The sequence below is a fragment of the Elephantulus edwardii genome, unplaced genomic scaffold, assembly GCF_000299155.1.
Source record: "Elephantulus edwardii isolate Elephantulus edwardi_28Jun2011 unplaced genomic scaffold, EleEdw1.0 scaffold00121, whole genome shotgun sequence".
Classification (NCBI taxonomy): Eukaryota; Metazoa; Chordata; class Mammalia; order Macroscelidea; family Macroscelididae; genus Elephantulus; species Elephantulus edwardii.
Genome location: NW_006399871.1, coordinates 3,685,791 through 3,712,635, shown reverse-complemented (window position 1 = coordinate 3,712,635; position 26,845 = coordinate 3,685,791). Strand labels below are relative to the sequence as shown.

The 26,845-nt window shown below is 49.8% G+C and overlaps 3 protein-coding genes across 3 annotated transcripts in view; 2 read left to right on the top strand and 1 right to left on the bottom strand.

Moving 5' to 3' along the window:
- NBEAL2 (neurobeachin-like 2) overlaps nucleotides 1–8,045 on the top strand; it is a 29,324-nt gene extending 21,279 nt beyond the window's left edge. Inside the window, 26 exon segments of the mRNA XM_006893036.1 lie at nucleotides 163–300; nucleotides 399–701; nucleotides 785–934; nucleotides 1,044–1,201; nucleotides 1,370–1,494; nucleotides 1,579–1,714; nucleotides 2,414–2,574; nucleotides 2,665–2,846; nucleotides 2,848–3,006; nucleotides 3,115–3,210; nucleotides 3,554–3,678; nucleotides 3,765–3,905; nucleotides 4,059–4,189; nucleotides 4,301–4,410; nucleotides 4,508–4,625; nucleotides 4,709–4,806; nucleotides 4,882–4,998; nucleotides 5,752–5,841; nucleotides 5,928–6,037; nucleotides 6,166–6,338; nucleotides 6,440–6,534; nucleotides 6,826–6,942; nucleotides 7,045–7,203; nucleotides 7,279–7,427; nucleotides 7,725–7,860; nucleotides 7,944–8,045. Coding sequence (XP_006893098.1) covers nucleotides 163–300; nucleotides 399–701; nucleotides 785–934; nucleotides 1,044–1,201; nucleotides 1,370–1,494; nucleotides 1,579–1,714; nucleotides 2,414–2,574; nucleotides 2,665–2,846; nucleotides 2,848–3,006; nucleotides 3,115–3,210; nucleotides 3,554–3,678; nucleotides 3,765–3,905; nucleotides 4,059–4,189; nucleotides 4,301–4,410; nucleotides 4,508–4,625; nucleotides 4,709–4,806; nucleotides 4,882–4,998; nucleotides 5,752–5,841; nucleotides 5,928–6,037; nucleotides 6,166–6,338; nucleotides 6,440–6,534; nucleotides 6,826–6,942; nucleotides 7,045–7,203; nucleotides 7,279–7,427; nucleotides 7,725–7,860; nucleotides 7,944–8,045 — 3,579 coding nt within the window.
- Nucleotides 8,046–9,427: 1,382 nt separating this feature from the next.
- On the top strand, nucleotides 9,428–12,171 carry LOC102870698 (death domain-containing membrane protein NRADD-like). Its single transcript, XM_006893035.1, has 5 exons — nucleotides 9,428–9,458; nucleotides 9,593–9,626; nucleotides 11,239–11,469; nucleotides 11,592–11,734; nucleotides 11,852–12,171. The coding sequence occupies exons 1-5, from the start codon at nucleotides 9,428–9,430 to the stop codon at nucleotides 12,169–12,171; spliced, it is 759 nt and encodes a 252-aa protein (XP_006893097.1).
- A 3,202-nt stretch (nucleotides 12,172–15,373) lies between these two features.
- SETD2 (SET domain containing 2) overlaps nucleotides 15,374–26,845 on the bottom strand; it is a 94,439-nt gene continuing 82,967 nt past the window's right edge. Inside the window, 4 exon segments of the mRNA XM_006893034.1 lie at nucleotides 15,374–15,535; nucleotides 15,880–15,981; nucleotides 17,683–17,763; nucleotides 22,376–22,487. Of these exon segments, the coding sequence (XP_006893096.1) occupies nucleotides 15,374–15,535; nucleotides 15,880–15,981; nucleotides 17,683–17,763; nucleotides 22,376–22,487 (457 nt within the window).

The window sequence follows — 26,845 nt, the reverse complement described above, 5'->3', positions numbered from 1 at the left end:
GTGGGTATGGCAAGCTGTAAGCGTGAGCAAGTCTCTGTGGCACCCTCCTTGCCCTACCTGTTTCCCAGCGCAAACCCAACTCTCCCTTGACTCCCTGCCCACGGTCTTCTGGCTTCCCCTGGTGCCCTGGTGACGTGGGTGGGAATGTGTCCTGTGTGGCAGCTCTTCGAAGGTGTGTGCAGCCTCCTGGATCGTCTTGGGGCCTGGCCACACCTGGCCAATGGCACAGCTGACCTCCGGGAGATGGCTCAGATCGGCCTGCGCCTGATGCTGGGCTACATACTGCTGGAGGACCCGCAGGTGGGCGCACTGTTGGACCTAGGGAAGGATGGGAGAGGGTGACGGGGGAGGGAGCTCTGCAAGAGCGGGGTGCACCCACACCCCTCCTTTGTCCACAGCTGCACGCCCAGGCCTACGTGAAGCTGCATTCCCTGCTGCAGACCTTGGTGTCCCTGCGCCGCGAGGAGGCTTGCTACGTGCTGTCCAAGCTGGAAGCGGCGCTGGCGCGGGCACTGAAATCCCCTGAGCGCTGCTCGTGGCTAGTGCCGCTGGTGCGCACGCTGTTGGACCGCGCCTACGTACCTCTGGGACTGCAGTGGGGGCTCCCCTCCCTGCCGCCCACCAATGGCAGCCCCACCTTCTTCGAAGACTTCCAAGCCTTTTGCGCCACACCTGAATGGCGCCTCTTCATCGACAAGCAGGTGCCCGGAGGTAGGAATCAGGGGGAGAGAAATGGGAGATAGGGACCCACATTGAACACGCTTTTCCCCGCCTGGTCCTCCAGGTACAGCCAACCATGTCGCAGTTCGAAATGGACACGTATGCTAAGAGCCACGACCTCATGTCTAGCTTCTGGAACTCCTGCTACGACATGCTCATGAGCAATGGGCAGCGGCGCCAGCGGGAGCGCAAGCACAGTCGCCAGGCCTTCCAGGTGTGTGCGCGTGGTGGGAGTGGGGGTCCCCGATGGGAGGAGATGGAGAAATGGACAGAACAGAGAGGGCAGACAGCAGGATTGACCCCACTATCTTTCCACCCGCCAGGAGTTGGTGCTGGAACCTGCGCAGCGGCGCATGCGCCTGGAGGGCCTGCGCTATGCAGCTGCGCTGAAGCAACAGGCGGCCCAGCACTCCACGGCCCTGCTGCACTGGGGGGCCCTGTGGCGCCAGCTCTCCAGCCCCTGTGGGTCCTGGGCACTGAGGTGGGCGCAGTCAGCGTGGGGGGGCGGGGCTGGTCAGTAGAGGTGGAACCTAGGAAAACCAGACTGCACTTGCAGTGAGGTTGGCCTGGGTCACTTGAGGCTTGAGAGGCCTGAGGAGGTGTTCAGCCTTGTGCCCGGCTGTGACCGTCATCGGGGACTTGCTCACAGGGACCCTCCCACTCCCCGCTGGAAGCTGTCCAGTGCTGAGACGTACTCCCGCATGCGTCTGAAGTTGGTTCCCAACTATAACTTTGATCCTCATTTGGAAGCCAGCGCCCTTCGAGACAACCTGGGTGAGAGGCTGATGAGCTGGTCCCACCCAGTCTTGGATGTCCTTTCTGCCAGACTCTGGCTAAGTCCTCTTGTCTCCGCTGCAGGGGAGGCCCCCCTGACGCTCACAGAGGAGGCCACGTTGCCCCTGGCAGTGACCAAGGAGGCCAAAGTCAGCACCCCACCCGAGGAGCTGCAGGAAGACCAGCTAGGGGAGGAGGAGATGGCGGCGCTGGAGAAGGCGTGAGTGGGCCTGGGAGCTGTACACAGCCTCAGAGGGATCTGACCAGGGCGGGCAAGGGGTCCCAAGAGCAGAGCTCTGTTCCATTGTGCGTGTGAGTGTCTGCATCAAATACAGTCAAGATTGCCCCCAAGCACTGCAATCCTGAAGGTGTACGGTTCAAATCCACCAGATACTCTGCTGGAGAAGGAAGGGCAAACTCCTGTGCCAGTCAAATCTAATTCAACAGTAGAACAAGAAAACAAAACAAAACACAAAAACCTTAGACATTTGGCGGTATTTCCCTCATCTGTCCCTCTGCCTGTTTCTCTGCAGACCAAGGAATCACGCCCAAGAGACCCCTTAATAAAGCTTTGTTAGCTTCCTTTAAAAAAAAAGACTGCCCCCAAAATGTGCACACAAGCATCTCAGCCCTGATCTTTGCAAGTCTAAGTGTTCTAGTTCTCAGTCCTGCCAATATGGCTGTGACTCGAGAGGAAAGAAACACAGGCTGAGCCCCCTGAGAACGAGCAGGGACTGGGCTGGGGAATTAGGGGAGAGGGCAAGATGCTCAGAGGTTTGGAAGAAGGGCTGGAGCCCATAGGTGCTGGGCTCTGGGCAGCTCCTAGAGACATGTGTGTCCACCTCAGAGAGTGGAACTCTCAGGTGTGCTGGGTAGGAGGCCCAGAGCCCAGAATCTAAGGTGGGTGCTGGCTCCCCAGGATGGAGGCAGTGGAACTGGACAAGCAACGTGAGAAGCTGGTACTGTCGGCTGAGTGCCAGCTCGTCACGGTGGTGGCTGTGGTCCCCGGGCTGCTGGAAGTGACCACACAGCACGTGTACTTCTATGATGGCAGCTCCGAGCGTGTGGAAACCGAGGAGGGTATGGCCTGGTGGAGGTGGTCACGGGGATGGCAGCTGATGGCTGGGGTCTGGGGCAGATGACCCTCATCCTCACTGCTCATCCCTGAAGGTATCGGTCATGACTTCCGGCGCCCACTGGCCCACCTGCGGGAGGTCCACCTGCGGCGTTTCAACCTGCGCCGCTCAGCTCTTGAGCTCTTCTTCATTGATCAGGCCAACTTCTTCCTCAATTTCCCTGGCAAGGTGGGTAGACCCCAGCCTCCTTCTCTCTCTGGACCCCAAAGTCCGTCCTACCACAGCTCAGCCTCAACCCTGCCCAGTCTTACTATACCCCACACCCCAGGTACGGAACCAGGTGTACTCCTGCCTCCTGCGTTTGCGGCCCCCCACCCAAGGCTACCTAGGCAGCCGCTCGCCCCAGGAGATGCTGCGTGCCTCCGGCCTTACCCAGGTGACTGTCTGGTACATGAAGTGGTGGGGGGCTGTAGGGTTAGGCCCCTGAGGAGGGGGATTCTGAGCAGCCCACCTGGCTTACCTCTTGCCTGCTCTCACTCCTTAGAAATGGGTGCAGCGAGAGATATCCAACTTCGAGTACTTGATGCAACTCAACACCATCGCAGGGCGGACCTACAATGACCTGTCCCAGTACCCTGTGGTGAGGGCCCCACCCACACCCCCCATCCTGCCTCTCTGGTCTGTCAGTCCTTGCTTCGCCTGCGTGTAGGTACTTGCTTGGTCCTGGGCTAAGTGTGCAATGCTGCCTGAGACTCTGCTGTGTCCCCAATATGCCCTCCTGCCCTTTGTCCTACCCCTCCAAGTCTCTGTTCTCCCCAGAAGAATCCTGTCCCGAGATAGTCCAGCCTCCTTCCCCGCAGCCCCTTCGGTTCTCTTCCACCTGTGGACTCTGTGCCCATTTTCCCGAGGGCAAGGGCAAGGCAAATGGGGGGGCAGTTAGACTGACAGGCCCTCATGTAGCCCTTGCCCGGGTGGGCGGCCAGTTCCCCTGGGTCCTGCAGGATTACGTGTCCCCAACCCTGGACCTCAACAACCCGGCTGTCTTCCGGGACCTGTCCAAGCCCATCGGTGTGGTGAACCCCAAGCATGCCCAGCTCGTGAGGGAGAAGTGAGCGCATGGGCAGGGCTGGGCATGGGGGTAGGGCCGGGTGAAGGGGTTAACTTCTGCTGACTTCTGATGACCTGTGGCCGCAGGTACGAGAGCTTTGAGGACCCAGCGGGCACCATAGACAGGTTCCACTACGGCACCCACTATTCCAACGCGGCAGGCGTGATGCACTACCTCATCCGCACAGAGCCTTTCACCTCCCTGCACCTCCAGCTCCAGAGTGGCCGGTGCGGCTTGTGGGCACTGGGGCGGAGAGGGATGGGCTGAGGAGGGGCAGGCAGGTCCTGTGAGGCCCTGGGACGGCCTCTGGCTCCCTTCTCCAGCCACATTTCTCCCTCCCTGTCCCCCCACCTCACTGTGGCCCCTGTGCCCTTCCCCAGCTTTGACTGCTCTGACCGGCAGTTCCACTCCGTGGCAGCTGCCTGGCAGACCCGCCTAGAGAGCCCCGCTGATGTGAAGGAACTCATCCCCGAGTTCTTCTACTTCCCTGACTTCCTGGAGAATCAGAATGGTAGGTGCTGGCAGCAGCGGGGGGTGGCCTGGGGAGGAAGGCCACAGGCTGGGGTGGCCCAGAATGGTGCAGAGGTCCAGCTGACTGCCCCCCTCTCTGCCCTTGTGCTAGGCTTTGACCTGGGCTGCCTCCAGCTGAACAACGAGAAGGTGGGTGACGTGGTGCTGCCGCCATGGGCCAGCTCTCCCGAGGACTTCATCCAGCAGCATCGGCGGGCTCTGGTGAGGAGATGACCACATGGACAGTGGGCAGCCCGGAGAGAGGGGTCAGCGTTTGAATCTGCTATCCCTGGCCTGACCATCCCTTCTCTGCCTCCAGGAGTCCGAGTATGTGTCTGCCCACCTGCACGAGTGGATTGACCTCATCTTTGGCTACAAGCAGCGGGGACCTGCAGCCGAGGAGGCCCTCAATGTCTTCTATTACTGCACCTATGAGGGTGGGTGGTGTCCCCGATGCAGCGGAGGCAAAGGAAGGGGCAGCTCATAGAGAACCCTGGGTGAATACTCTCCACCCGCCCAGGAGCTGTGGACCTGGACCACGTGACAGATGAGCGGGAACGGAAAGCTCTGGAAGGCATTATCAGCAACTTTGGGCAGACCCCTTGTCAGCTGCTGAAGGTAGGGCCTGATTGGAGAATGCCCCATGGGTCAGGGACACCCATGCGGGTGTGCTGACTGGCCATTCACCCTCAGGAGCCCCACCCGGCCCGGCTCTCGGCTGAAGAAGCAGCCCATCGCCTTGCACGTGTGGACACTAATTCCCCCAGCATCTTCCAGCACCTGGACCAGCTCAAAGCCTTCTTTGCTGAGGTTTGAGGAGGGCGGGGCTTCAACTTCCATTCTGTGAAATAGATTTAAGTGCCCCCTGCCCTCCCCAACGTCTTAGGGCAGCTGGGAAGTCAAAGCATTGATTTGAAAGGACCTTGGAGAAAGAATCCAACATGAGAGAAATTTAGGAGGGGATTCCCGCTTGCCAAGGGCCAAGATAAGGCATTGATGTGACCTATCTTCTGAAAGCTTCTGAGACCTCTAGCCTGGAACACCTTTCCTCACTTCCTGCCTACACACTAGAATGTTGTCCCTATCCTTACTGATTTTTAGTCTTCTCCCTTAATGTACTCGGCTGTTAAGCAAAAACATTAGAGGTTCAAGTCCACCCAGAGACACCTCAGGAGAAAGGATTGGCAATCTAATTATGAAGAGCCACTGAAAACCCAGTGGCACAGTTCTACCCTGATATGCATGGGGTCACCATGAGAGGGCATCGGTTCGCTCCCCGACCCCTTGCCACCAGGAGGAATAGAACTTCCCATGGGGTGGGAGGAAGAGGACCAAGCTTGAAGCTCCAGAGCCTTGTCCTGGCTTCTCCCTCACTTTCTGAAATACGGTGCGAAAAGCCCACTTGTCTCATGCTGGCTAAGGAGAAATGCTGCCCCTGAAATGCTTACCCTGTGCCCCTGCTGGTTGAGGGCAGAGGAAGGGGTGGCAGCCCAGGAAATAGATAGTACAGGGAGGGTCCCTGCTGGCTACATGGCAGAACTAGCCCTGTGCTGTGCCCTGTAGGTTGTCAGTGATGGCGTGCCCTTGGTCTTGGCCCTGGTCCCCCACCGGCAGCCCCACTCCTTCATCACCCAGGGCTCCCCAGACCTGTTGGTAAGTGCAGTGGGAGAGAGAGGCCCCATCTCCACTATGTCTCTTCTCTGACCCGCTGACACCTCCCTCGCCCTGACTCCCTACAGGTGACTGTGAGTGCCAATGGGCTGCTAGGCACCCACAGCTGGTTGCCCTATGACCGCAACATAAGCAACTACTTCAGCTTCAGCAAAGACCCTACGATAGGCAACCCCAAGTAGGTCATGGGGCTGTGGACGGGGGTCAGTTCCCTGCTCAGAGTGTGGGGTGGCTGCTGGGTGAGGTCTGGCCAGGACCCTGAGTGCCTGGGCCTCTCCCACCTTCCATTCTCCCTCCCTGGGACAGGGTGCAGAGGCTTCTGAGCGGCCCGTGGGTACCAGGAAGCGGAGTGAGTGGCCAAGCCCTGGCAGTGGCCCCAGATGGGAAGTTGTTGTTCAGCGGTGGCCACTGGGATGGCAGCCTTCGAGTGACCGCACTACCCCGGGGCAAGCTGTTGAACCAGCTGAGCCGCCACCTTGGTATGCACATCCCAGGAGCCCATGAGGGAGTGGCATGCGGCTGGGCGCTGAGGGGGCTGGGGCTGGTCTGACTGCTCTGCTTGTGCCCTCACCTTATGCAGACATAGTAACCTGCCTCGCACTGGACACCTGTGGCATCTACCTCATCTCCGGCTCCCGGGACGCCACATGCATGGTGTGGCGGCTTCTGCAGCAGGTGTGACTGGGGGGCCCTGAGCCCATGCCTGCAGCCCATCCACCCCTCACTGGGCCTCCAGGCTTGCTCCCATCTTTCCCTTCTCTTCACTTGATCACGTACTGGCAAGGGCTGGACAAAAGGATGGGTAGGTTACATCTTGCTAGGACAAAATGTGATCAAGGCTGGAACCCCCAACTCTTCGACTCACCAGCCTTGGATCTTCACTCCCCTGAGCCTCAGTCAACTCAATCAGGGCCCAGTGTGGTGGCAGGATACCCCTAGTCCTGAACCAGCCCCGGTTCCCCACAGGGCGGTGTGTCGGTAGGATTGGCACCAAAGCCCGTGCAGGTCCTCTATGGGCACGAGGCTCCAGTGAGCTGTGTAGCCATCAACACTGAACTTGACATGGCTGTGTCTGGATCCGAGGTATGTGCTTGCAGGTGCCCCGGGGAGGGTGGTGTGCTGGTGCAGCACCTGGAGCCCAGAGGCCTCTCTGCCCAGCAGCACCTTAAAACTGCCTCCTTGCAGGATGGAACCGTGATCATCCACACTGTACGCCGGGGCCAGTTTGTGGCAGCACTCCGGCCCCCAGGAGCCACACTGCCTGGACCTGTGTCCCACCTGGTACTGGGATCCGAGGGCCAGATCGTGGTACAGAGCTCAGCACAGGAGCGTCCAGGGGCCCAGGTATGGGGAAGGGGAGCCCCGCAGAGGGAGGCATGTGGTGAGGGTCCTGTTCATGCTAATCCCTGTGTCCTTCAGGTCACCTACTCCTTGCACCTGTACTCGGTGAACGGGCGGCTTCGGGCATCACTGCCCCTGGCAGAGCAGCCCACGGCCCTGGCTGTGACCGAGGACTTTGTATTGCTGGGCACAGCCCAGTGCGCTTTGCACATCCTTCACCTAAACAAGTAAGCGTCACAGCTTCTGTGGTCTGTGGTCGTCAGTGATAGAGGACACTAGGGGGTGTTGGTGACTCGCACACCCTGTATGTCCATGGGCACAGTCTACAGGGCACATCACCTGTCCCCTCATACTCCAGAGAGGTCTTTGCCCAGGGCCAACCTTACTCGTTTACCTGTGGGAGATTTCACCATCTCTAAGCCGAGGACATAGAGGGTGGGCATGTGGGGAAACAGGCCATCCTTCGCTGAAGGTCATGCCCCCTTACATGGCTGATTCCTGTGTGTCTGACCCCCCTCTCCTAGACTGCTCCCCGCTGCTCCTCCCCTGCCCATGAAGGTGCCCATCCGCAGCGTAGCGGTGACCAAGGAGCGTAGCCACGTGCTCGTGGGACTGGAGGACGGCAAGCTGATTGTGGTGGGCGCCGGGCAGCCGTCTGAGGTGAGGATCGGCCAGGGCGGCCTCGGAGGCGGCGGGAAGGGGCGGCCCCTCCCAGCCAACACCATCTCCCCTGCTGGCCCCAGGTTCGTGGCGGCCAGTTCGCGCGGAAGCTGTGGCGATCCTCGCGGCGCATCTCCCAGGTGTCATCCGGGGAGACGGAGTACAACCCCGGCGAGGCGTGCTGAGGACCTGTCCGTCCAGCTGCTCGGGCCGGTCCCCCGCGGCCGGGCCCGGGAGACCCCGGGAATCGGCGGGAAGGCAGAGGAGGAGGAGGCGCTCGGCGGGCGCGCTGAGGGTGGGCGGGGCCCCATCCTCACGCCCAGCTCAGGGATTGGTCGGGGCCGTGTCACTCCAGGAAGTCCCGCCCCTCGCCGGCTGAGGGGCCGTCGGACGCCCACCTGGCCTCTTTGGCCGTCGCAGCACTTTTTGCACAGTCTGGGGCGGGGATCCCCAGCTCACGAATCCCCCCCCCATCTCGGCGGAGCACTGGGGCCGGGCTTGGCCTTAATCCCTAAAGGCGGCCCCCGCTCTTCCATTTTTGGCAATAAACTTGGCCTAGTTTTGTAGCTGTTCTGCCTCTGTGGTCACTGTCTCCAGGTTGCAGCTGTTTGGCCCAGCCTGGCTCGCGTTCCTTGAGCACAAGACCCCCTTCTGGGTGGCCCGCTCCCCTCCTTGTGACTTTGCCTGACTTGGGGGGCTTAGTGTACCCGGCTGCCCCGCCCCTGCCCCTTGGGTCTCCACCCTCTATCCCTCCTTGGTTCTTAGTTTCTTTGCTCCTTCAACCCTTCTATGGACCACCAGTCACGACTGTACGTCATTGTTGCGTCCTCGCCATCGTGGCCAAGTGCAGAGCACATGGGGAGACAGTGCTGGGGTGCAGGGAGCCGGGAAATAAGAGCCCAGAAATAAAAGCCGGGGGTGGGCGGGAGTCTTCCCCCAGATACACTTCGGTCTCCCTCCGCTCCCGGGGCGCTAGCCACGCCCCCACGGCACAAGCCACGCCCTGTGGTACATAAGCCACGCCCATCACACATGCCACGCCCCTCAGACCCTCGTCCCGCCCAGCGCCGGCGCTCTCGTCTGGGCGGAACTGAACTTGGCCTTCCCAGGGATTCCGCGCCGCCTTCCCCACCCATCCGCCCGCCCAGGGGCCGCAGAACTGCCCAAGTGGTCCGAGCGCCACCAGGCTGAGTGGATCCTAGGACCCTCCGAGGGGTGGCCGCTGCAGGTTAGGAAGGGATAGGACCTAGAACTCTGGGGCTGCTGGGCGGAGTAGGTCAAGGGCTGACTTGGCCCCCACCTCAAGACCTGTGGTCCCCTGGGTATTGTGCTACGTGGGCCAGTGTCTGTTGGGGATCCAGGGTTGTGTGGGGTGCTGCATGGTCTAGCCATATTTTGTGGGTCTAGGGGTGGAGGAAGGCCCCAATCCCCCAGCTTGGGACGGGGATGGGAGAACCTCAGGCCTGTCTGTTGCGGGTCACTAGCCCTCCCACAACCCAGGATTCTGGGAGGGTCCCTCGGGGGAGGTCACACAAGAATTCACATGTCCCACGTGGCAGGGGCCACCATGTCCCAGACTCACTTAGGCCTGCTCGGAAGTGAGTTTGGATTCCTGGGGTGGCTGGGAGTTTGTGAAGCTGTGGGAGTTGGAGAGTTGCCTGTTTTCCCTCACTCATCTCCATCCCTTCCCTCTGTAAACTCCCCCTCACCCAAACCTGGGGCCTCTCTTCAGACCTCAGGAAGGGAGTCCCGCAGGGTCCTCACAGGTGCTGGGACCCAACCCGTGGTCCTTCTGATTTTTAGACACCCAAGTCCTCTTGGAGTTCCTGAGGGAGACCCAGCTAGGGACCTCTGGGCTTGCATCCCTTCTGTTTTTTGCTGAACCCATCAAGGTGTCCTCCTGGCTGAGTTCTGAGTGGCCTGGACACGGTCGCTGGGAGCAGGAATGGGAATAGTGTCACTCTGAGAAGCCCCTGCCTTGCAGCCTTAAGGTGTTGGGGTCCTGGGCTACTGTTGAGAAGTTCCTCTAGCTGTTAAATCTCTGTGCATCCCTGGCCAAGGTGAGGGCTGGAGGGCATGTCTCCCTAGTCGTCTTCTCCCATCCTTGCCTTCAGACCAAGTGCTGCCAAGGTCTGTGAGCAGAATGCTTTCTAACCTGCCCTCCACTCACTGGACTGCACTCTGGCTGCTGTGGCACTGGCTAACTGGGGTCAGCTCTACACCATGTAACAAAGGAAGAAATTAGTTTATGCTCCTCCCCTCTGCAAGGGAGAGGAGCTTAAGCTCCAGGGTGAATGAGGATAATGTGAGGGCGAAGAGAGGCAAATAGCCCGCTGACCTCAGGGCAGAGGCTCCGAATGTGTGGCATGAGGCCTTTCCCCTGGTCAGCACTCAGATGAAGCACCCCTGCTCCCAGCGACTCTGCCTGGCATTGCATGTCCCTCCCTCCCATCTTTTCTAGAGATGCAGTCCCCAAGACCCCCGACAGACAGCCGAGCAGAGCTTCACATCCACAGGGAGGGCACGGCCCATTTGGGTGAGCACCTCTCAGTCCAGATCCTAGGCATGGGTAGGCTGGAGGGTGCCCTGCGTGGGAGAGTCACACACAGACAAGTCCAGTCACAGGCTCTCGAGTTCCCATCCTCTCTGTTGTTTGTACTAGGCTGGGAGGACACCTGTGTCCCACACAGAAGAAACAGTTCTGTCTTATTTTGCAAATATTTGCAAGGTTTCCTGTGCACGAGAATCCTCTATAGGTGCCAATATAAATCAGTAGGGTCTTACAGTTCAGACCTGGTTGGGGGACAAGAGATACAGTTTAGCACAGTGGTACTAAAACCAAACCTGCTGGCATTGCCAATTCTGCCTCCATGTGATACAGAGTAGAATTGCTCCATAGGATTTTCTTAGATGTGATCTTTAGGGACAGAGATTACCAGGCCTTCTTTCCGCAGTGCCACCGAGAAGGTTTGCACTGCCAGCCTTTAAAGTTAGTAGTTGAATGTAAGCTATTTGTGCTGCCCAGGAATCTAGGTCATAAAAAGCCCTGAAACTGCCAAAGGTAGATAAAAAGAAGTGCAATTGGAACCAGAAAAGGAGGCGATCTGGAGTTCAAAGGTGGCTACTTAGAAGAGGGGGTCCAGATGGAGGAGGTAGAGGGAAAAGCAAGAGAAGTCTGGAAGCTGAGAGAGAAGCACATTGTGGGGGGAACAGTGGGTGTCCAGAGTCCCAAGCGAGGGGAGGCTGTAGGAGATGAAGGTGGAAACACACTCGCCAGCATTTGCCCCCTTGGTTATAACCTCTTGACTATGCGTTAAGGACAGTTGTTTTCAAATGTTTGGGCAGCAGAGTCTAGTTGAGGTGATTTAGGAATCCTAGACTTGGTTTATTTCCCCTTACACTGTCCTTTTCCTTCACAGAGAAGACCCTGATGGGGCAGGACAGGGAAAGGGAAGGGGTATGGGTGGGGACAGGGGGAGCCCTGACCCCCAGTACTTCCTCCCCATTCCCCCCTGAGCCTCCGGGGGCCTCAGGCAACATCATCCCAGTCTACTGTGCTCTCCTGGCTGCTGTAGTCCTGGGTCTGCTGGCCTACGTGGCCTTTAAGTGGTAGGTGGTCTGAGCATCGTCCTGTGGCACCCCTTGCCCCTGTCCCTGTCTGGACTTGCAGCCAGCTCCCTGTGAATTGGTGAAGGTGGGAGCAGGCTGGCAGGTAACCCCACTTTTTACAGTTGGCGCTCCCATAAGCAAAGACAGCAGCTGGCCAAGGCTCGGACTGCTGAGCTCGGGGGCCTTGACAGGGACCAGGTGCGTGGAGAGAGCAGCGTCTTCCTGGACTCTCCCGGTGGCCCAGAACCATGTGCCCCCAGCCAGGGTGAGTCCCCTTCCCCAGTCTCCAGTCCTAACCTTAACCCTAATCCTAACCCTAACCCTGCCCTCCTGCCCAGGCCCTTGTCTGACTCTCACATGCCTCTCCTGTTTCCCACCCCAGGGCCAAATGCAGAGCTCGGCTGCCGACTTTACCTTCATCTCCCTCGGCAGCAGCAGGAGGAAGTGGGACAGCTCCTGGAGGCGCAGGGCGAACCTGCTAAAGGTTGGCAGGGCCTGGCAGGCCACTTGGGCTATCGGGCCGAAGCTGTGGAGACCCTGGCCCGGGGCCAGGCTCCAGCCTACACCCTGCTGAGGGACTGGGCCCTCCGGGAGGGTAATGGAGCCACCCTCAGGGTGCTGGAAGATGCCCTGGCTGCCGTGGGCCGTGATGACGTGGCCCAGGTCCTGCGCACCCTCACTGAGGGCTGCTCTGTGGTGTGAGCACAGCCTCAACTCTCAAGGAATGTGCTCAAGTACTCCCCACTGCCCCCATCCACTTCCCAGCTTCGACATGGGGCGGGGGTGCTCAGTCTGCTCTGCTCTCAGGAGCTGCACAAAATCTGGCCGTTCTATTCCCCTTGTCTTCTGAGACAGGGTCCCGGATTTGGAGAATGAGTGGGCAGTGAGGGCAGGAACCTCTTGATCCCCATCTCTCTTTTCTTAGCTTTGGCTATTTTTTTTTTTTCTTTCTACTTTTGTATCTTATATTAAAGGAGATTTTGGCGCTGGTTCCATCTGGCTCCTTGGGCCTGTGAAACAGTTAGGGGTAAGAAGCCAAGGCCCAAAAAGGGGTTGGGGCCCCAGGGTGTGGAAGGGGCTGAAGCCTAGGTAGCCCCCTCTTTGATTAGGCAGAATGGACCACTCTGGAGTCATGTGCTGGATCTGGCATTCATTGGCTGTATGTGCTGCAGAATCGTCTCACTTTTCTGAACCTCAGCCTCCTAGCTGGGAGCAATAAAATGCCTCCCTCACTGGGTTCTCCCGATTCCCAGGTGAGGAGCCCTGGGCCTTGAGGTCATTTTCCTGACTCATGTATGCTGTGAGCAGCGTCAAAGGGAGGTTGGAGCCAGGCTCCTTGGAGGCTAGATACCAAGGGACAAGGGCTCCCCTTTTAAGACCCACATCCCAGGCTCTGGAGAGGGGGTTCCAAACATGCTTCACACTGCTGCTGAGGACCAGCCACGGATGAGTAGTCAGCCACCTTACAAACCCGAGCGTGGCAGCAGTTCAGGACAAGGCCTACAGTCAGACCACTTGCATACAACTCACATGCTTGTCCACCCTGAAGGCAGGAGCTAAGTAGCTACTGTGCCTTTGGAGTGTGTATAGGGTGCTAGAGCAGACAGGCCCCAAGCCCCTGTCATTTTCCAGCGTTAGATGCTTCAGTATTGCCTCTCAAACCTCGTCAGGAGTTGGGGGATCTAGTTGTGTGGTCCCAGGTGCTATTGGAGCCAAGGGTGGCAGTTGTTACATGTCAAGTCGTACCCTGAAGCAGGTTTTCAGAGGCTACAAATAACAGTAGAGGAAGACGGCCCATCTTTCTCCTGCAGAGCAGGCTGGTGGATTTGAACTGCCTGTCTTTGGGTTGGCAGCAGAACTTCTTTCCATCAGGCCACCAAGGCTCTAGAGTAGATCTTGTCTCCTTGGTGAACTAAGGTGCAACCAACTGAGCTCCAAAGCCATCGCAGGATCCTGTTACTGCTCGTCTTCAACTGTTCACCAAGGACTGTTCAACCTCACAGACCTTTACCTTCCAGAGATGACCCCTAGGGGATTAACTGATGAGGAGGGAAGCTGTAGTGACAATAGTGACAGCAGGGATGTTGAGGACTGGACCAGCAACAGAAGCTGACCCCTGAAACCCTGTAAGTGCTAGGAAAAGGTTCCAAAGGAGTGGATGGATACCTCAGACTACCACCTAGGGGATCTGAACTAATGGCAGTCTGTGGAGAAAAGAGAAAACCTCAGTGAGGTAAATGAGAATTTACCTAAATTTCCCTAAAAGGTATTTGCTATAATAGATACAACTGGAAAATGTCAAAAGTGAGTAAATTATTTTTTACTCCTATTTCTGTTCAGTAAATGGCCGAAAGTTTTGAAGAATGTCAAATGGGAAGATACTTCAGCTGAGGAAGTAGCTGGTCTTAAAAAAAAAAAAAATTAAGATTCCCTTAGCAGGCCCTTTAATCTTAGGATAGTGCACAAGTTTACTCTGAGCCTTTGTTTCCTCATCCCCACAACACCCATTGCTCAGGGTTATGAGGACTAAATGAGCTCAGACGTGAGCTTTAAGTACTCAGCTGGCCTGCAGTACTAACCCTCCCCACTCCCAGAAAAGGCTTTGTCAAGTCACAGCCTAGGCTTGCCTCTTCCCAAGGACATCACTGCAGGGGAGCACATGACCTTGGTAAGCACCAGGTGGGACAAGGCTCTGAGGGGGGCCCTAGTCTAGCCTGGAACCCACTGCCCTCCTCAGTGAAGCCTCTTCTGAGCACTGGAACCCTTTATAGTAGTGCTTGCCTTGCTCCCTCCAGGGGTAGGGGGAAGGCTATCGTGGGAGACTAGAGAACCTACACATCAAGTGTGAATTCCTGTGGACTTGGGGGTCTGAAAGGAAGAGGCTCAGTGTCTGTCACTAATTTGAACTCTCTTGACCATTAACCAGTGGGGAGCAGCAGCACCAATGAAACCTTGAGGTGCTCTGCTGTGTGACATGTGCGAGCTGACCCCAACAATGACTAAAAGGCCACAGGACCCCCGGGGAGTGCACAAGAGCCAGTTGCTGGCACATGTCTGCTGCAGGCACAGCAAGACCTGTGGGAACGACACCCACAGAGGAATCTTGGACGCGCAGTTCAGGTGTCACCTCAGTGGCCACCCTCTCTCTGGTGACATCACCACATGGCAGACTCTGATCCTTTCCCAGCCCACCCATGCTCATTGCTGATTAACAGGGAAGTTAAAAGACATCAAGTTCTTTAATTGATTTTATTTTTTACATAAAAAGTTCAGTAAAAATTGGATAAAGTAAAGTGATTTTAAGCAGTAAATCAATCTTATCAACATAGCACAAGGCTGGCCAAAACCACAAGGCAGCCTGCTTCAGAATATTTACATGATAACAAATTAAACCTTGCAGGAGAACTGTAACCATCCTTACAAAGTCTTTCTCTGATCCTAGCACGGAGAAGCTAAAAGCAAAACAAAAACCAAACAAAAACCAGGAAACAAATTATTTTCAATATATTCACATATACATTAAAATATAATACAGATCATCAGGGTGACGGGTGGTGGGGTGGGGATGCGCATGGGTCTGTGCGCTGACAGCACCGCCAAGGAGGAGACCCAGGTTGGAGAGTGTGGGTCAGGCTTGGGAGGGTCTCGGAGGGAGGGTCTGTCCTAAACCCTTGCTTCTGACAGCCTCTAAACACGCTCCTACTGGCTCACGACTAGACATCGCTTGATGCAACTGGAGCTCAGTTTTGTGGCTTTCGGTTGCAATCCTCAAGGTTTGACTCTGCCCAGGGCGACGTGCCCTCAGCAGCACGAGTCCTGACTGTGGGGTGGGGCAGAGGGCACACGGGTTCTTCCCAAAGTCTGTCCTGTGTGGGCACTCGCCCTCCCATCCTGGCCACAGAAGTCACTCCAATTCAGTGTCCTCTTTGGGTTTGTAAACAGCCCCAAACTTCTGCATGTACTTCTTAATGTACTCCTTGGTCTTGTGTCTCACGTTCTCGTTGCACTCCAGGTCCTCGGGCGTCTTACAGTACTTCAGCTCCTTATTCATAACACCATGAGTCAGCTGAACAGGGCATAGAAGAGAAAGCATAGCATCAGAGTGGAGGCAACGTGAGGAGAGGTCTGGGAGGAGGTACAAGGACAGGGTGTAATTCAGACTCCTGCTCTCCAGGGTCCTTCACACTGGGCCTGGAGCTTCAATAAGGAGGTAAGGGAACTCTCAGCTTTGGAAATCTTCTAGAGAGTTGTTTTTGGAGAAGAAGGGGCTCTTTCCCATCTTTGATTTCCTGAATCCCCAGCCCCTGGTATCTAGCACTGAAAACCACCACCTTCTCTGTGATGTAAGGGACCTCAGAAGGTGTATTTTAGCCCGAACACTGGCAGACCAGAGCCTGGAGGAAGGAGTACCTTGCGAGCCAAGTGTTTGAAGTCTTCAGTTGTGGTAATCCTTCCCACTTTGCAGTCGGGTTTCCTGTAAGGGTTCAGGCACTGGACGATGAACTGGGACATCTGCACGAAGGGAAAAGAGAATACACTGCTCAGTAAGAGCGAGGAGCTGTGCAGCCCATTTTTTTCTCTCCCCCTCAGGATGGCTGGTTTGGACAAAAGAACACAAGTCTTCCAGTGGGTTATGAGTAAAGGATCCTAGGTCAGTCCTGAGAGCAAAAAAAGCTCTACTCTGATGGACTGCACACACCTGAGTTAGGAAAGCAAAGGGGATGAAGCAGTACAGGGCTTTCAGAGCTCCCAGGAGAAAAGCTAGGCACTCTGGTGTTGAAGGCTGTCTCATTTCTGTATTATACTTTGCTTGGTCTAGACCATGAGAAGACATGGGAGGTACAGGCCTTTTTAAGTACCAACCCCTCTGCATGAAAAAGCAGTTCTCTCCTGTCGAGAAGAGAGCTCCAGAGTCTGATGCAGGGTGACCTCAAGTCACAACTTGAAGGCAGTGGCTTTACTCCCAGCATCCTCCAGGGCTATCAAGGGTCCCCAGACATAAAGTCTCACTTGTGGGGCTAAAATCAGAGGACAGAGTGAGACTAGAGACAGACACTTCATCAGGGAGGGCCTTGAACAAGTATTTACCTGGAACTAAGGTAAATATCCATAGAACCACTGAGCTTTCAAAATTCAAAGAAAAGCAAGGAGGTACTAAACAGTTGTTTGACTGGTTGAGTTGAAACCCCAAAACACATTTAGATAAGGTTTTTCCACCTCTTCAATCCAGTCCTCCCACCCCCCGAAAAATAGCCAGAGGGCTTTTATGGCTTCTTTCTTAAAGACTTCCAGGGGTTCCCTGCAACCCCTTACAAACAGATGACCTTCGATGAATAAATGTAATACCATCCAGCCACATCGTCCAAAATCTCTCACACAATCTGTGGGACTCAAGAGCTCTTCTGAATACTTTACTTTGAATTTCTTTTTGCATATTCTATTGCCTTAAGTTATGTCCCTTCCTGGTCCATCTGGGCAATGTCCACCCTGGTTTCACCCAGTGGAGCGCTGCCACCTGTAGAGTGGCATACTCTACACACCTGTCATTACTTATGTGCCAACAGACTACGGAGCCCTTTCAAAAGAGGAACACTGAAGTAAAAATCAAGTGTTTTAAGGCTAGAAACACACATTTCCAGTGACATAAAAAGAAGGGCTTTCCTTCAATCCCTTGATGAGGAAGACAAACAAAATTTCACAGAAAGAGAACTGTACTGAGGCTGAAGTCCTAAGTTAAGGTTTCTGACTGTAAGATGCTTTCTCTGAATCTGGGTTCCTTCACCTGCAAATCAAGAATGGCAGTCCCTGTTCTGCTTACTTCAGGGTTACTGTGAGGACAGAATGGATATGAAAGTTTATCCAGCTGTAAAGGCCCACACCAATGTGTTCCCCTAAAAGTACACAGTCAAAAAGTAAAAGACACCCCCCCCCCCAAATGGAGTAACCAAAGGCAGGGAAGCTACACTCCACAAACAGCTCTGATTTGCCAGGGATGCTAGAAAAGGCCAACAGGAAAATGCTGTGTGCAAAGGGGTTCCTGACAAGCCACAGAAGAGATGGCTGAGGAGTCCCTGATGTGGAAAGAACACTTAAGCAAGCAAGACACACAAGTCTTGTGTTCTTGACAGTTTTAAGAAAACGTACCAGTTAGGACAAGAAAGGAAATGGGTCTTAAGTCTGAGAAGTGCAGTGCACAGCTTACCCAAACCTTACCTCTTTCCTAAATACTTCTTTGCTTTTTTTTGCCAGTTCACTGGAGGTGTCTGCTTCTGCTGTCTTGGGCTTTTTTGAGGTCTAGAAAGGAAGACAATATGTAAAGTGCTGACATTAGAAGTCGGCTGCATCATGTCCTGCTGCCCCAGAACCTACCTTCTTTCCCCATACTGGGCTACCTGACTCTTGGTATTAGGCTCTATGCAGAGGCCTGTTTCTGGAGGATGGCCTGCAGTCAATCTGTCTACTATTACCACTCTCATTTCATGATTAAATCTTAGCATCTGGTTCCAACCTTCTACTCTAAGTCAGAGCAACATCTCTGATGTACCTCAACATTTCCAGCTACTTAAGAGTCACCACTTCTGCAGAGGAATGCATTACTATGTCACCTTGGACCACTCACGACCTACAAGCTGGCTCCCCTCTAGCAGACTGTTAGGTCAAACTTACATGCTTTCTGGCTATGGCATTCTAGGATCTCAGGACAAGGGCAAAAGATTATGTTCCTCCAATCTTCCCCGATACAACTGACTCCGTATCATGGCCCGTACCTAATTCACTCTAGGCCCCTTGGATTCTTAATAATTTCCCTCCAAAGGCGTAACTGGGTGGACTATGGGAGAAAGCCCTAGCATATAGGAGAGGCCTTTTGTACCCCCAGTTCAAGGGTTAAATGGCTAAAGAGATACAAAGGGAATAGGGGGAAGGAAAATAGAGTCATCCAAGACATTAAGCAGATGTGTAAATGCTAAGATAATGAAGATACTTCATCCCAAGCTAGCAAGATGGTGACAAAGCCAGGCACATTCCTTTCTAACACTGCAGGATGACAAGGCTGCCACGTTCTCCCTAACTGGCCCTGCCAAGAGTTCTAGGCCAATGGCTTAGAATGCCTGAGATTTGCCTGTGCCTTTACCCACCACAAGACATCAGCAACCACTTCTCAGTAAATACTTTTTCCATGGAAAAGAACAATTATCAACATTGTTCTTTGAATAGAAGCCAATTTTAGATGGATCTAGAAGGTACAGATATGATGTATAGGTACTTTATACTTTTGCTAGGGGCTTAAAGCAGTGAATTCATCTATTTCCTCACTAATAACATAAAGGTGCTGCCGAAGCAGCTGTTCAGCCTCCTTTGCTCTGGCTTTGGCCTCACACAAAGGTAGCACTCCAATGGCTTTGGCTGACTATAAAATAAGTTTTCTCTGATTTGTTAAAAAAGCTTTACACATTTTTCCATTTTTCGGCTTTCCTCCCTTGGCTGTGGGATAAAGCAAATGAAGGGCAGGGTAGGAAGAACAAACAGATCCAACCTCTGTTTTCATGAAATAAAACACAAGTAACTATTTTGAAATGTTTCCCTTTGGGATTTTGTGGTTGTTTTTTCAATTGCAGAGAAAATGTGGGTGTGCTTTAGAACAAGACTTCCAGCAATAAGGGATTCAGAACTGCTTGGAGTAAGGCAATGAAATTTTAACACAGTTAAAACTGTTAACACAGTTGTTCTGTGGAATTCAGAAATAAGTAGCAAAAGCAATTAGTACAAAAAAGTCTCTTTGGGGATGATAAAAACTCAAGCATCCAGTTCCAAGAGAAAAAGCCACACTTCCAGTGAGAGGAACGTATGCATGAAGAGGAATGCTGTGCTCTCCTCTGAATGCGTTATGTGTTCAGAACGCTAAAGAAATCCAGTGTATAGTTAGCAGCTTTCTAATTTAATCCTGGTTTAGGAGGTTGGTAGGGCTTTAAAAATGTTACAGAGCACAATACATCGAGCTGTCTCAGAGCTCTGCAGGTCCCTCTGAGCACTAAGCAACTGAGACTGAGAAAGGAAATGTTCAAATGAAAGTCTCAGATCATCATGAAAGCCATGGGTGACCATGGTGCTGAGGAGCACTGTACCCCTTGAGGAGTACTGTACCCCATTTCTCAGCAGAGTCTGAAATGGCCTGGAAATAATTTCTGAAACCGGCTAACATTTAGTCAAGTCTAATATCAGGCAAGAACCAAAAACAGGTTGGGGTTTTATAATGACCCACCAGTTGCTCAGGTCTGGATATAATGCTTATACAGCAACTCACATGTCTGAAACAACTAAACTTAAACAAAATACCCCAACATAATCCCAGGGATCTAGCAACTAAATGTATCAAAGAATGAGATTCATCTCAGATAGTTATAATGATACCAACATACATAGCACAAGTGTGCATGCACACACATACCCATCCACTGGTAATAGGGATAAGATACGTAACTTGATAAATATCCTCATACTGGGTGGTATACATATAGTTATCCTTTCAGCCTATAGACAATCACACAGCAATGCCTACTGCTTAGACTGTAACATGCCTGTGAATCACGTGGGAATCTTGTGACTGAGCAAATCTGGGATATGGCCATTTTTAATAGGTGATGCCAAGTGCTAATGACTGGGTGCTTGTGTGCAATCAAGTTGGAAGTGATTCCTAACTGACCCTCCAGTGGGTTTTCAGAGGCAGTAAATCGCATGAGAGGAGACTGCCCACCCTTCTCCAGTGGAACAATTGATGGATTTGAACTGAGTGCCTTTGGAATTGCAGCAAAGCTTCTTACCTCTAGGCCACCAGAGCTCCTTCAATGACTGATTACTAAACTGAATTAACCTGTTATAATAAGTTCATTAGGAACACTCCCTACTCAGTCCTCTGGTCCAATCTCTTCAGTTCATCTTCACTAGAGAACATTCTAAAAGGCAAACTTAATTATGCCATTAATCAAACTATTTCAAGAATTTTCAGGGGAAGAGGGTGGGTAGGGAAAAAACGCAACAATGAATAACTGGAAACCCTAAGTCACTGTAAACTTCCATTAAACTTAATAATAATTAAAAAAAAATTTCCCACCGCATAGACAGAGGCACATGAAGCTGCCCTTCAACTTGGTCCCTCTACCTCCTCCTAAACACCTATTTTGCATTTGGCACAGGGTTTTTCCTTTAAGAAAGGCCGATTCTCTGAGCACTAAATAAACAAAACCAGACTTTATGACTAAATCTCATTTGCTCTAAAAAGCTTAACTCCATCTTTATTAATAGTTAAGGTATCCATGAGCTTGGCTTTTGGCAGAAATAAGTTCTCCCACTGCTAGGTGAACTTGGTCCAAGAACTTAGTTATGTTTACAAACCAGAGGTCTCTAATCAAACCTCTATTCATTTTTCAAATATACAAGTAATCTATCTACAAAGATGAGCAGATAGGGAGATAGGAAAGTTTATCACGTTTGTTTTTAAGCTTTTAGATAATTTAAATGGCAATCACATAATTCTAGACATTCTCAAATAACTCATGAAAATGTGATAGCATCATAATTGGAGTGATGTGAAACACATGGTGAAGCAAGAAAAGCAACTCTGCCCCCCAAATTATGAAAATAAGAAAAGTCTGGTTTCATTTCCATTAAAATGGCTCCTCATTCTAGCCCTTCTTTCTTGCCTTTCTCTTGTTTCTGTCTCACTGACTTAACTAGTTAGACCTACTTTTATCTTTAAAAAATTACCAGGTTTCACATTAAGTAAGTATGGTTTCTGATTTTACACCTTAACTTAGAGACAGGCCTAAACAGGAAGGGGTGAAAATGGTTATAATCACTCACTGATTACAATCAATCAATGAGCACTGATTTATATGACCTTTAATCCCAATTAATGTAGAGCTAAAAAGAAAATAAGATGAAGAATAAACATTTTTCCCTTTGATGTAAAAATTTATTCTCATTGTGAAATATGTCTGCCTCATATCTTTTAAAAAAGGAGAGAGAAAAAAAAATAAAAAAAAAAAGGAGAGAGGAGTTTAACATTCATTTGGTAATATTTCAATGTACTGCATTTAATGTCATTCTAGACCCACCAACTCCAAAATGATAAATTAAACCACACCATTCCAATTTGACTTCAGTTTAGAGTCAAAACACCATATTGAACCTTTAAGAAAAATATAAAAAAGATTTACAGGATCTTACAAGTAGAGAGGTGAAATAGGTAAGTTATGAAGAGATTTGACTAGTATGATTCTATTTGAGTGTTCAAAATAAAAAGAACAAGATCCACATTTCTGAGTCTGTAAATGTTTAGAAAGATCTAGAAGAACAAGCACCAAGCAGGGCCTTCACTATCAACCCTTGGGGCCAGACAATGCTTGGCGGTGGGCACTGTCCTGTGTACTGAAGGATGTTTAGTGGTTCCTCTGGCCTCTACATACTAGATGCCAGAAGCACTCATGCACTTGCCATAACTAAAAAAATTAAGCATTGTTAAGTATTTCGAACAACAAAAAAGCCCCTGGTAGAGAACTACTTCATAAAAAAGTTCACAGTATTTACTTCCAGAGAAGCAAGTGGGATGAAAGGTAGCAGAAAGGAATTGTGTGTTTTTCTTTTACTCCACATAGTATAGACTGTGTGGATGCACATTCCTTCTTCATCAAGCACATACTACACATATAACCTTTCCAGAACAATAAGGAAAACAAAACAAAAACATGAAGAATAGGACAGGGTTCAAATGTGTTGTTCACAGGGTCGCTATGAGTCATATTTGGCTCGATGGCACCTAATAAGAAGAACAAGGCTAGTGTTCATACAAACAATAGAATACAGAGACTTCCAAATGATCAGAAAATACATGTTTTTAAGCCACACTCACCTTCATGGGGTTTTCATCATAGGTTGGGGTTCCTAGGTCCATCTCAGCTTCATGCTCAAGGCTGGCATCATCTCCTGGACTTTCCCAAGTAGGAGGATCCCACTGAGTCTGCCTAAAAAGAAATGAGAACATTGTCCTATCATGGCCTAGGAAACAGAATGCTGGCAGAAGTCTGTCTGCTCAGATATAAACAACACAAAAGCTCACACATATTAACCTTAAAAGCTTTATTCTGAGTGAAGTCAGTAAATCCCAAGAGGATACACATGATATGACCCACTTTACTGAATATCTAGAAGGGGCAAATGGAAATTAAAGTTTATTACTAGTTACTAGGGATTGGAAGATGAGGAGTCAGGATCAGGGTGTCACTGTTAGGAAATACTGAGTTTCTATTTATGGGTAAAGTGGCAAAAGACACTAGAGATGACTGCGCAGCATGATTAATATAATGGCATAGTGGCATCCACTTCCTAAACAGCATGCCTCCGGAAACTCTATGAACTTTGATCAATAGTTCTAGAAAGGCTCCAAGCCTTTTGTTCATAGGGTCACTATGACTCGACTCGAAGGCAGTCAACAGCATAATACACAACTGGCTAGTGTTGTGTTATAGATATATTTTAACAATAATTTTAAAAAACCTTAAAAAACTATCTCCATTTCTGGAAATAAGGAAATTCCTGTCCAAGTACCGGAAGTCAGCAGTTTGCAGAACGCTATGACAGGAGTTACTGTAAAATGTCAGAAAACACCAGCCATAACCTGCAGATCACTCCCGCCCTTACAGTCTTCTGCTTTCCTACCATACCCTTCTCTAAGCTAGAAACATTAAAGACCCTCAAAGTTAGCTCTCCAGATGATGTGAAGAGAGGCTCACTGATGGAACCAATTTAAAAACAAAAGGTCAAGATTTCTACTGTAGTGAAAGAGACACAAGCAATCAGCTGTGGGTTTTAGTAGGGAAAAGAAATAGATAATTGTCTACTTCCAAGAGCTCATTAAGGAAAAGGGGGAAAGGAGATATAAATGAAAAATGTAATCCTGCTTTTAGAAAAGTGATGTTGTATTAAAAAGCTTTTACTGGTGTTGAAAGAACAAAGCTGTGGTTAAGATTACAAAGCACTAGTTTTTTAAAAACATACTATTTTTAGCTAGAAGAAAGCTTTGTTTTATAAGATTTTTTTAAAATGAGAGTTAGGAAGGCTTTTGTAGCATAAATCATAAAGGGAAAATATTTGGTGGTATAAGATTTTAAAACTCTTTGTGTCACAAGACACCATGAGCATGTGCAATATCCCTGATAAATAGAGCTAACAATGGAAAAAGAAATAAATGCCTCCAGTAAACAAGATATATATATCAAATTAGCTAATGAAGAAAGTCGAGTTCAACAATAAAAGACTTGGTAGTGGATAGCAAGATTTCTCATCTATTAAGAGATTAAAAGAATTTCCTTTTTGTACACATGGGGAATCTAAGTTGGGTCAAACCAATTTTCTAAATGGTGAGATATTTTCAATAATATCTTTATAAATGTAAATCTTGGAATAACTTCCAAGAATTTACTTTAAAAAGTAGTAGTAGTATCCTTAAGAATGTTCAGTACAGGGTTATAGTAAATGTAAAATAGTGACAGTCTATCGGATGGATCAATTAAATTTTGATTTAGTGGGTTAGCAAATACTTTCTGTAAAGAATAAAAAAATTAGTATTTTTCTTTTGTAGGCCAGTGTCATGTGAAAGCAGCAACTGGCAAGAGGTAAATGATTAAGTGGTCTGCATTCTAATAAAACGTCATTTGCAAAACAATGAGCTCACTTGCCAACTCGCTATACTACAGCGTGTATGAAATATAACTTAATTCTTAAGATAAAGAAAAAATAATCTAAGAAGTAAAATGCATTGTGTTTGAGTCAGAACAGACTTATAGCTGACCCTCCACAGTGATTCCAAGACTGTAAGAGAATGTTCATCTTTTCCTCACAGAGCTATTTGGTGGAGAGAGGCTCAGACATTGAGTGGCACAGCTTACAGGCTGACTACTCCACCAGAGCTCGTAAGTAAAAAAAATTTCAAAGAGCACACCCTAGTAATTTATATTAAAACATGCCCACAAGTACACGTACATATATAAAAGTATATATATCCATAAATAAAATACATATTTTATGTATTTAAAATACATATCCATTCAAATGAAGCTGCCAAAAGAGTTGGGTTTATTTTTTTTTTTAAAGAAGTGAATTGTCATCTACAACCAGGATAAAATAGATGAATGGGACCTTCTAAGAATCAAATCCCTATGCACATCCAAAAATATCTCCAATAGGGTAAAAAGGGAAGCTACAGAATGGGAAAAAATATTTGGTAATGACATGTTAGACAAAGGACTTATATCTAGAATTTATAAAATACTTGAGCACCACAAGATAAATGAACCAACTGAAAAATGGGCACAGGATATGAACAGACACTTCACCAAAGACGACATTCAAATGACCAACAAACACATGAAGAGATGTTCAAAATCCCTAGCTCTAAGAGAGATGCACATCAAAACAACGATGAGATATCATCTCACCCCAGTAAGAATAGCAACATTTAACAGAACAGCAAGCAACAAATGCTGGCGAGATTGCGGAGAAATTGGAACCCTTATTCACTGCTGGTGGGAGTGTAAAATGGTGCAACCACTATAGAAGGCTGTATGGCACTTCCTCAAAAAGTTGCAAATAGCATTACCACTTGACTCAGCAATTCTACTACTGGGAATATACCCTAAAGAAACCATAACCACCACCCAAGCAGATACATGCACACTCATGTTTATTGCGACTTTGTTCACAATAGCAAAGAGCTCGAAATAACCCAAGTGCCCATCAACAAACGAATGGATAGAGAAGCTCTGGTATATTCACACAATGGAATACTATGGTGCATTCAGTCACAAAAAGACAAATATTGCATAGGGTCACTGTTATAAAACAGGGCTGACATCAGGGTTGAGGGAAGACTGAGAAAGAGGGGATTAACAAAATGTATACTGCATTGAAACAGATGAGGGAGAGAACTGTTTAAAAGGGATATGTGATTGACATGTGATTAAGTATTACTGTCATGACAGGAGTCCAGAATGAAGGCTACACAGTAGAGTGAAGTTAGGGGGGAGGAGGTGAACAGGGAGAAAATGCAACAATGAATGAATGGAAACCCTAAGTCTTTGTAAATTTTCATTAAAATTAAAAAAAAAAAGTGAGTTATCTTTTTTTTTTTCCTTTTCTTCTCCCTGCCTCTTTTTAAACAGTCCCTCGGTAAGGACTATCCACTTAGCTTTGTATCCAAAGACGAGATTTGTAGGAGTTAGGAGTTAGCCTTCGTTACAGACTGGTTCATTTCAGGGTCAAAAATACGGAACGCTTCACGAATTTGCGTGTCATCCTTGCGCAGGGGCCATGCTAATCTTCTCTGTATCGTTCCAATTTTAGTATATGTGCTGCCGAAGCAAGCACCAAAAGTGAGTTATCTTGAGCTTGTGGTGCTCCCGTAAGTTGTAATTCCTATATTTTTAATTTGTTTACCACAAGAAAATAATTTTTGTCAGGGGAAAAAAATAATCCATTCTTTTTCACTTGTTGTCAATTTTACTTTTAACAGAGGTACAATTCATTGACAGCAATTACATTAATTGGCGGAACAAATCAAACCTACCCTTAATCAATGTGATTTTTTCCTTACCAAAACCCAAAGTTCAGTACACCTTCACTTCTGCCGCCTTCTCATCCCTAGTCATAAACACGAGTCTCTATACACCTGACTGCTCTCGTTCTTTTTATCGAAGCCAGGTAACACATATTGTTCTTCTGTTAGAGTTATTTCACTCAGTATGTTTTCAAGCTCCATCCATATTCTACATCCATAAACTACAGCATACACTACAGTGTATCTCAGTATTTCATTTCTCTTAGAAGCTGAGAGGATTTTATTGTACGCATGTACACATCTTGTTTATCCATTCATTTGTTGCTGGGAATTTAGACCACAGCAATGAAAATTACTATGGCAGTCTCTGCTTTCATGTCTTCTAAGAATGTCCCTAGAAGGAGAACTGTTGCTTCATATGGTTGTTCTATTTCAGTTTTCTGAATCACTGTCATACTATTTTCCACAATACCTGTCCATTTTGTATCCCCACCAGCAACAGATAATAATTCCAATTTCTCCACATCTTAACCAACATTTCTTATTTTGGGGTTTTCCTTAGTTATTATCTAGGTAGACGTGAAATGGTTGCCTGCTGTGGTTTTAATGTGCATCTCTCTGCTGACTAATGAACTGATCAATTTTTCATGTTTCTGGAGGTCAACTAGATATGCTCTTTGACCTAGCAATGGTTTTTATGATTGGGTTGTTTGTCTTTTCTGTTAAGATGTTGACATTTTATATATAGATATTTTGATTACTGTTAAT

Coding starts and splice junctions, on each gene's coding strand:
- LOC102870698 (XM_006893035.1), top strand. CDS start 9,428: ATGTCCCAGACTCACTTAGGCCTGCTCGGAA. Junction 9,459..9,592: donor TCACTTAGGCCTGCTCGGAA/GTGAGTTTGGAT, acceptor GCCTCTCTTCAG/ACCTCAGGAAGGGAGTCCCG. Junction 11,470..11,591: donor GCCTACGTGGCCTTTAAGTG/GTAGGTGGTCTG, acceptor CACTTTTTACAG/TTGGCGCTCCCATAAGCAAA.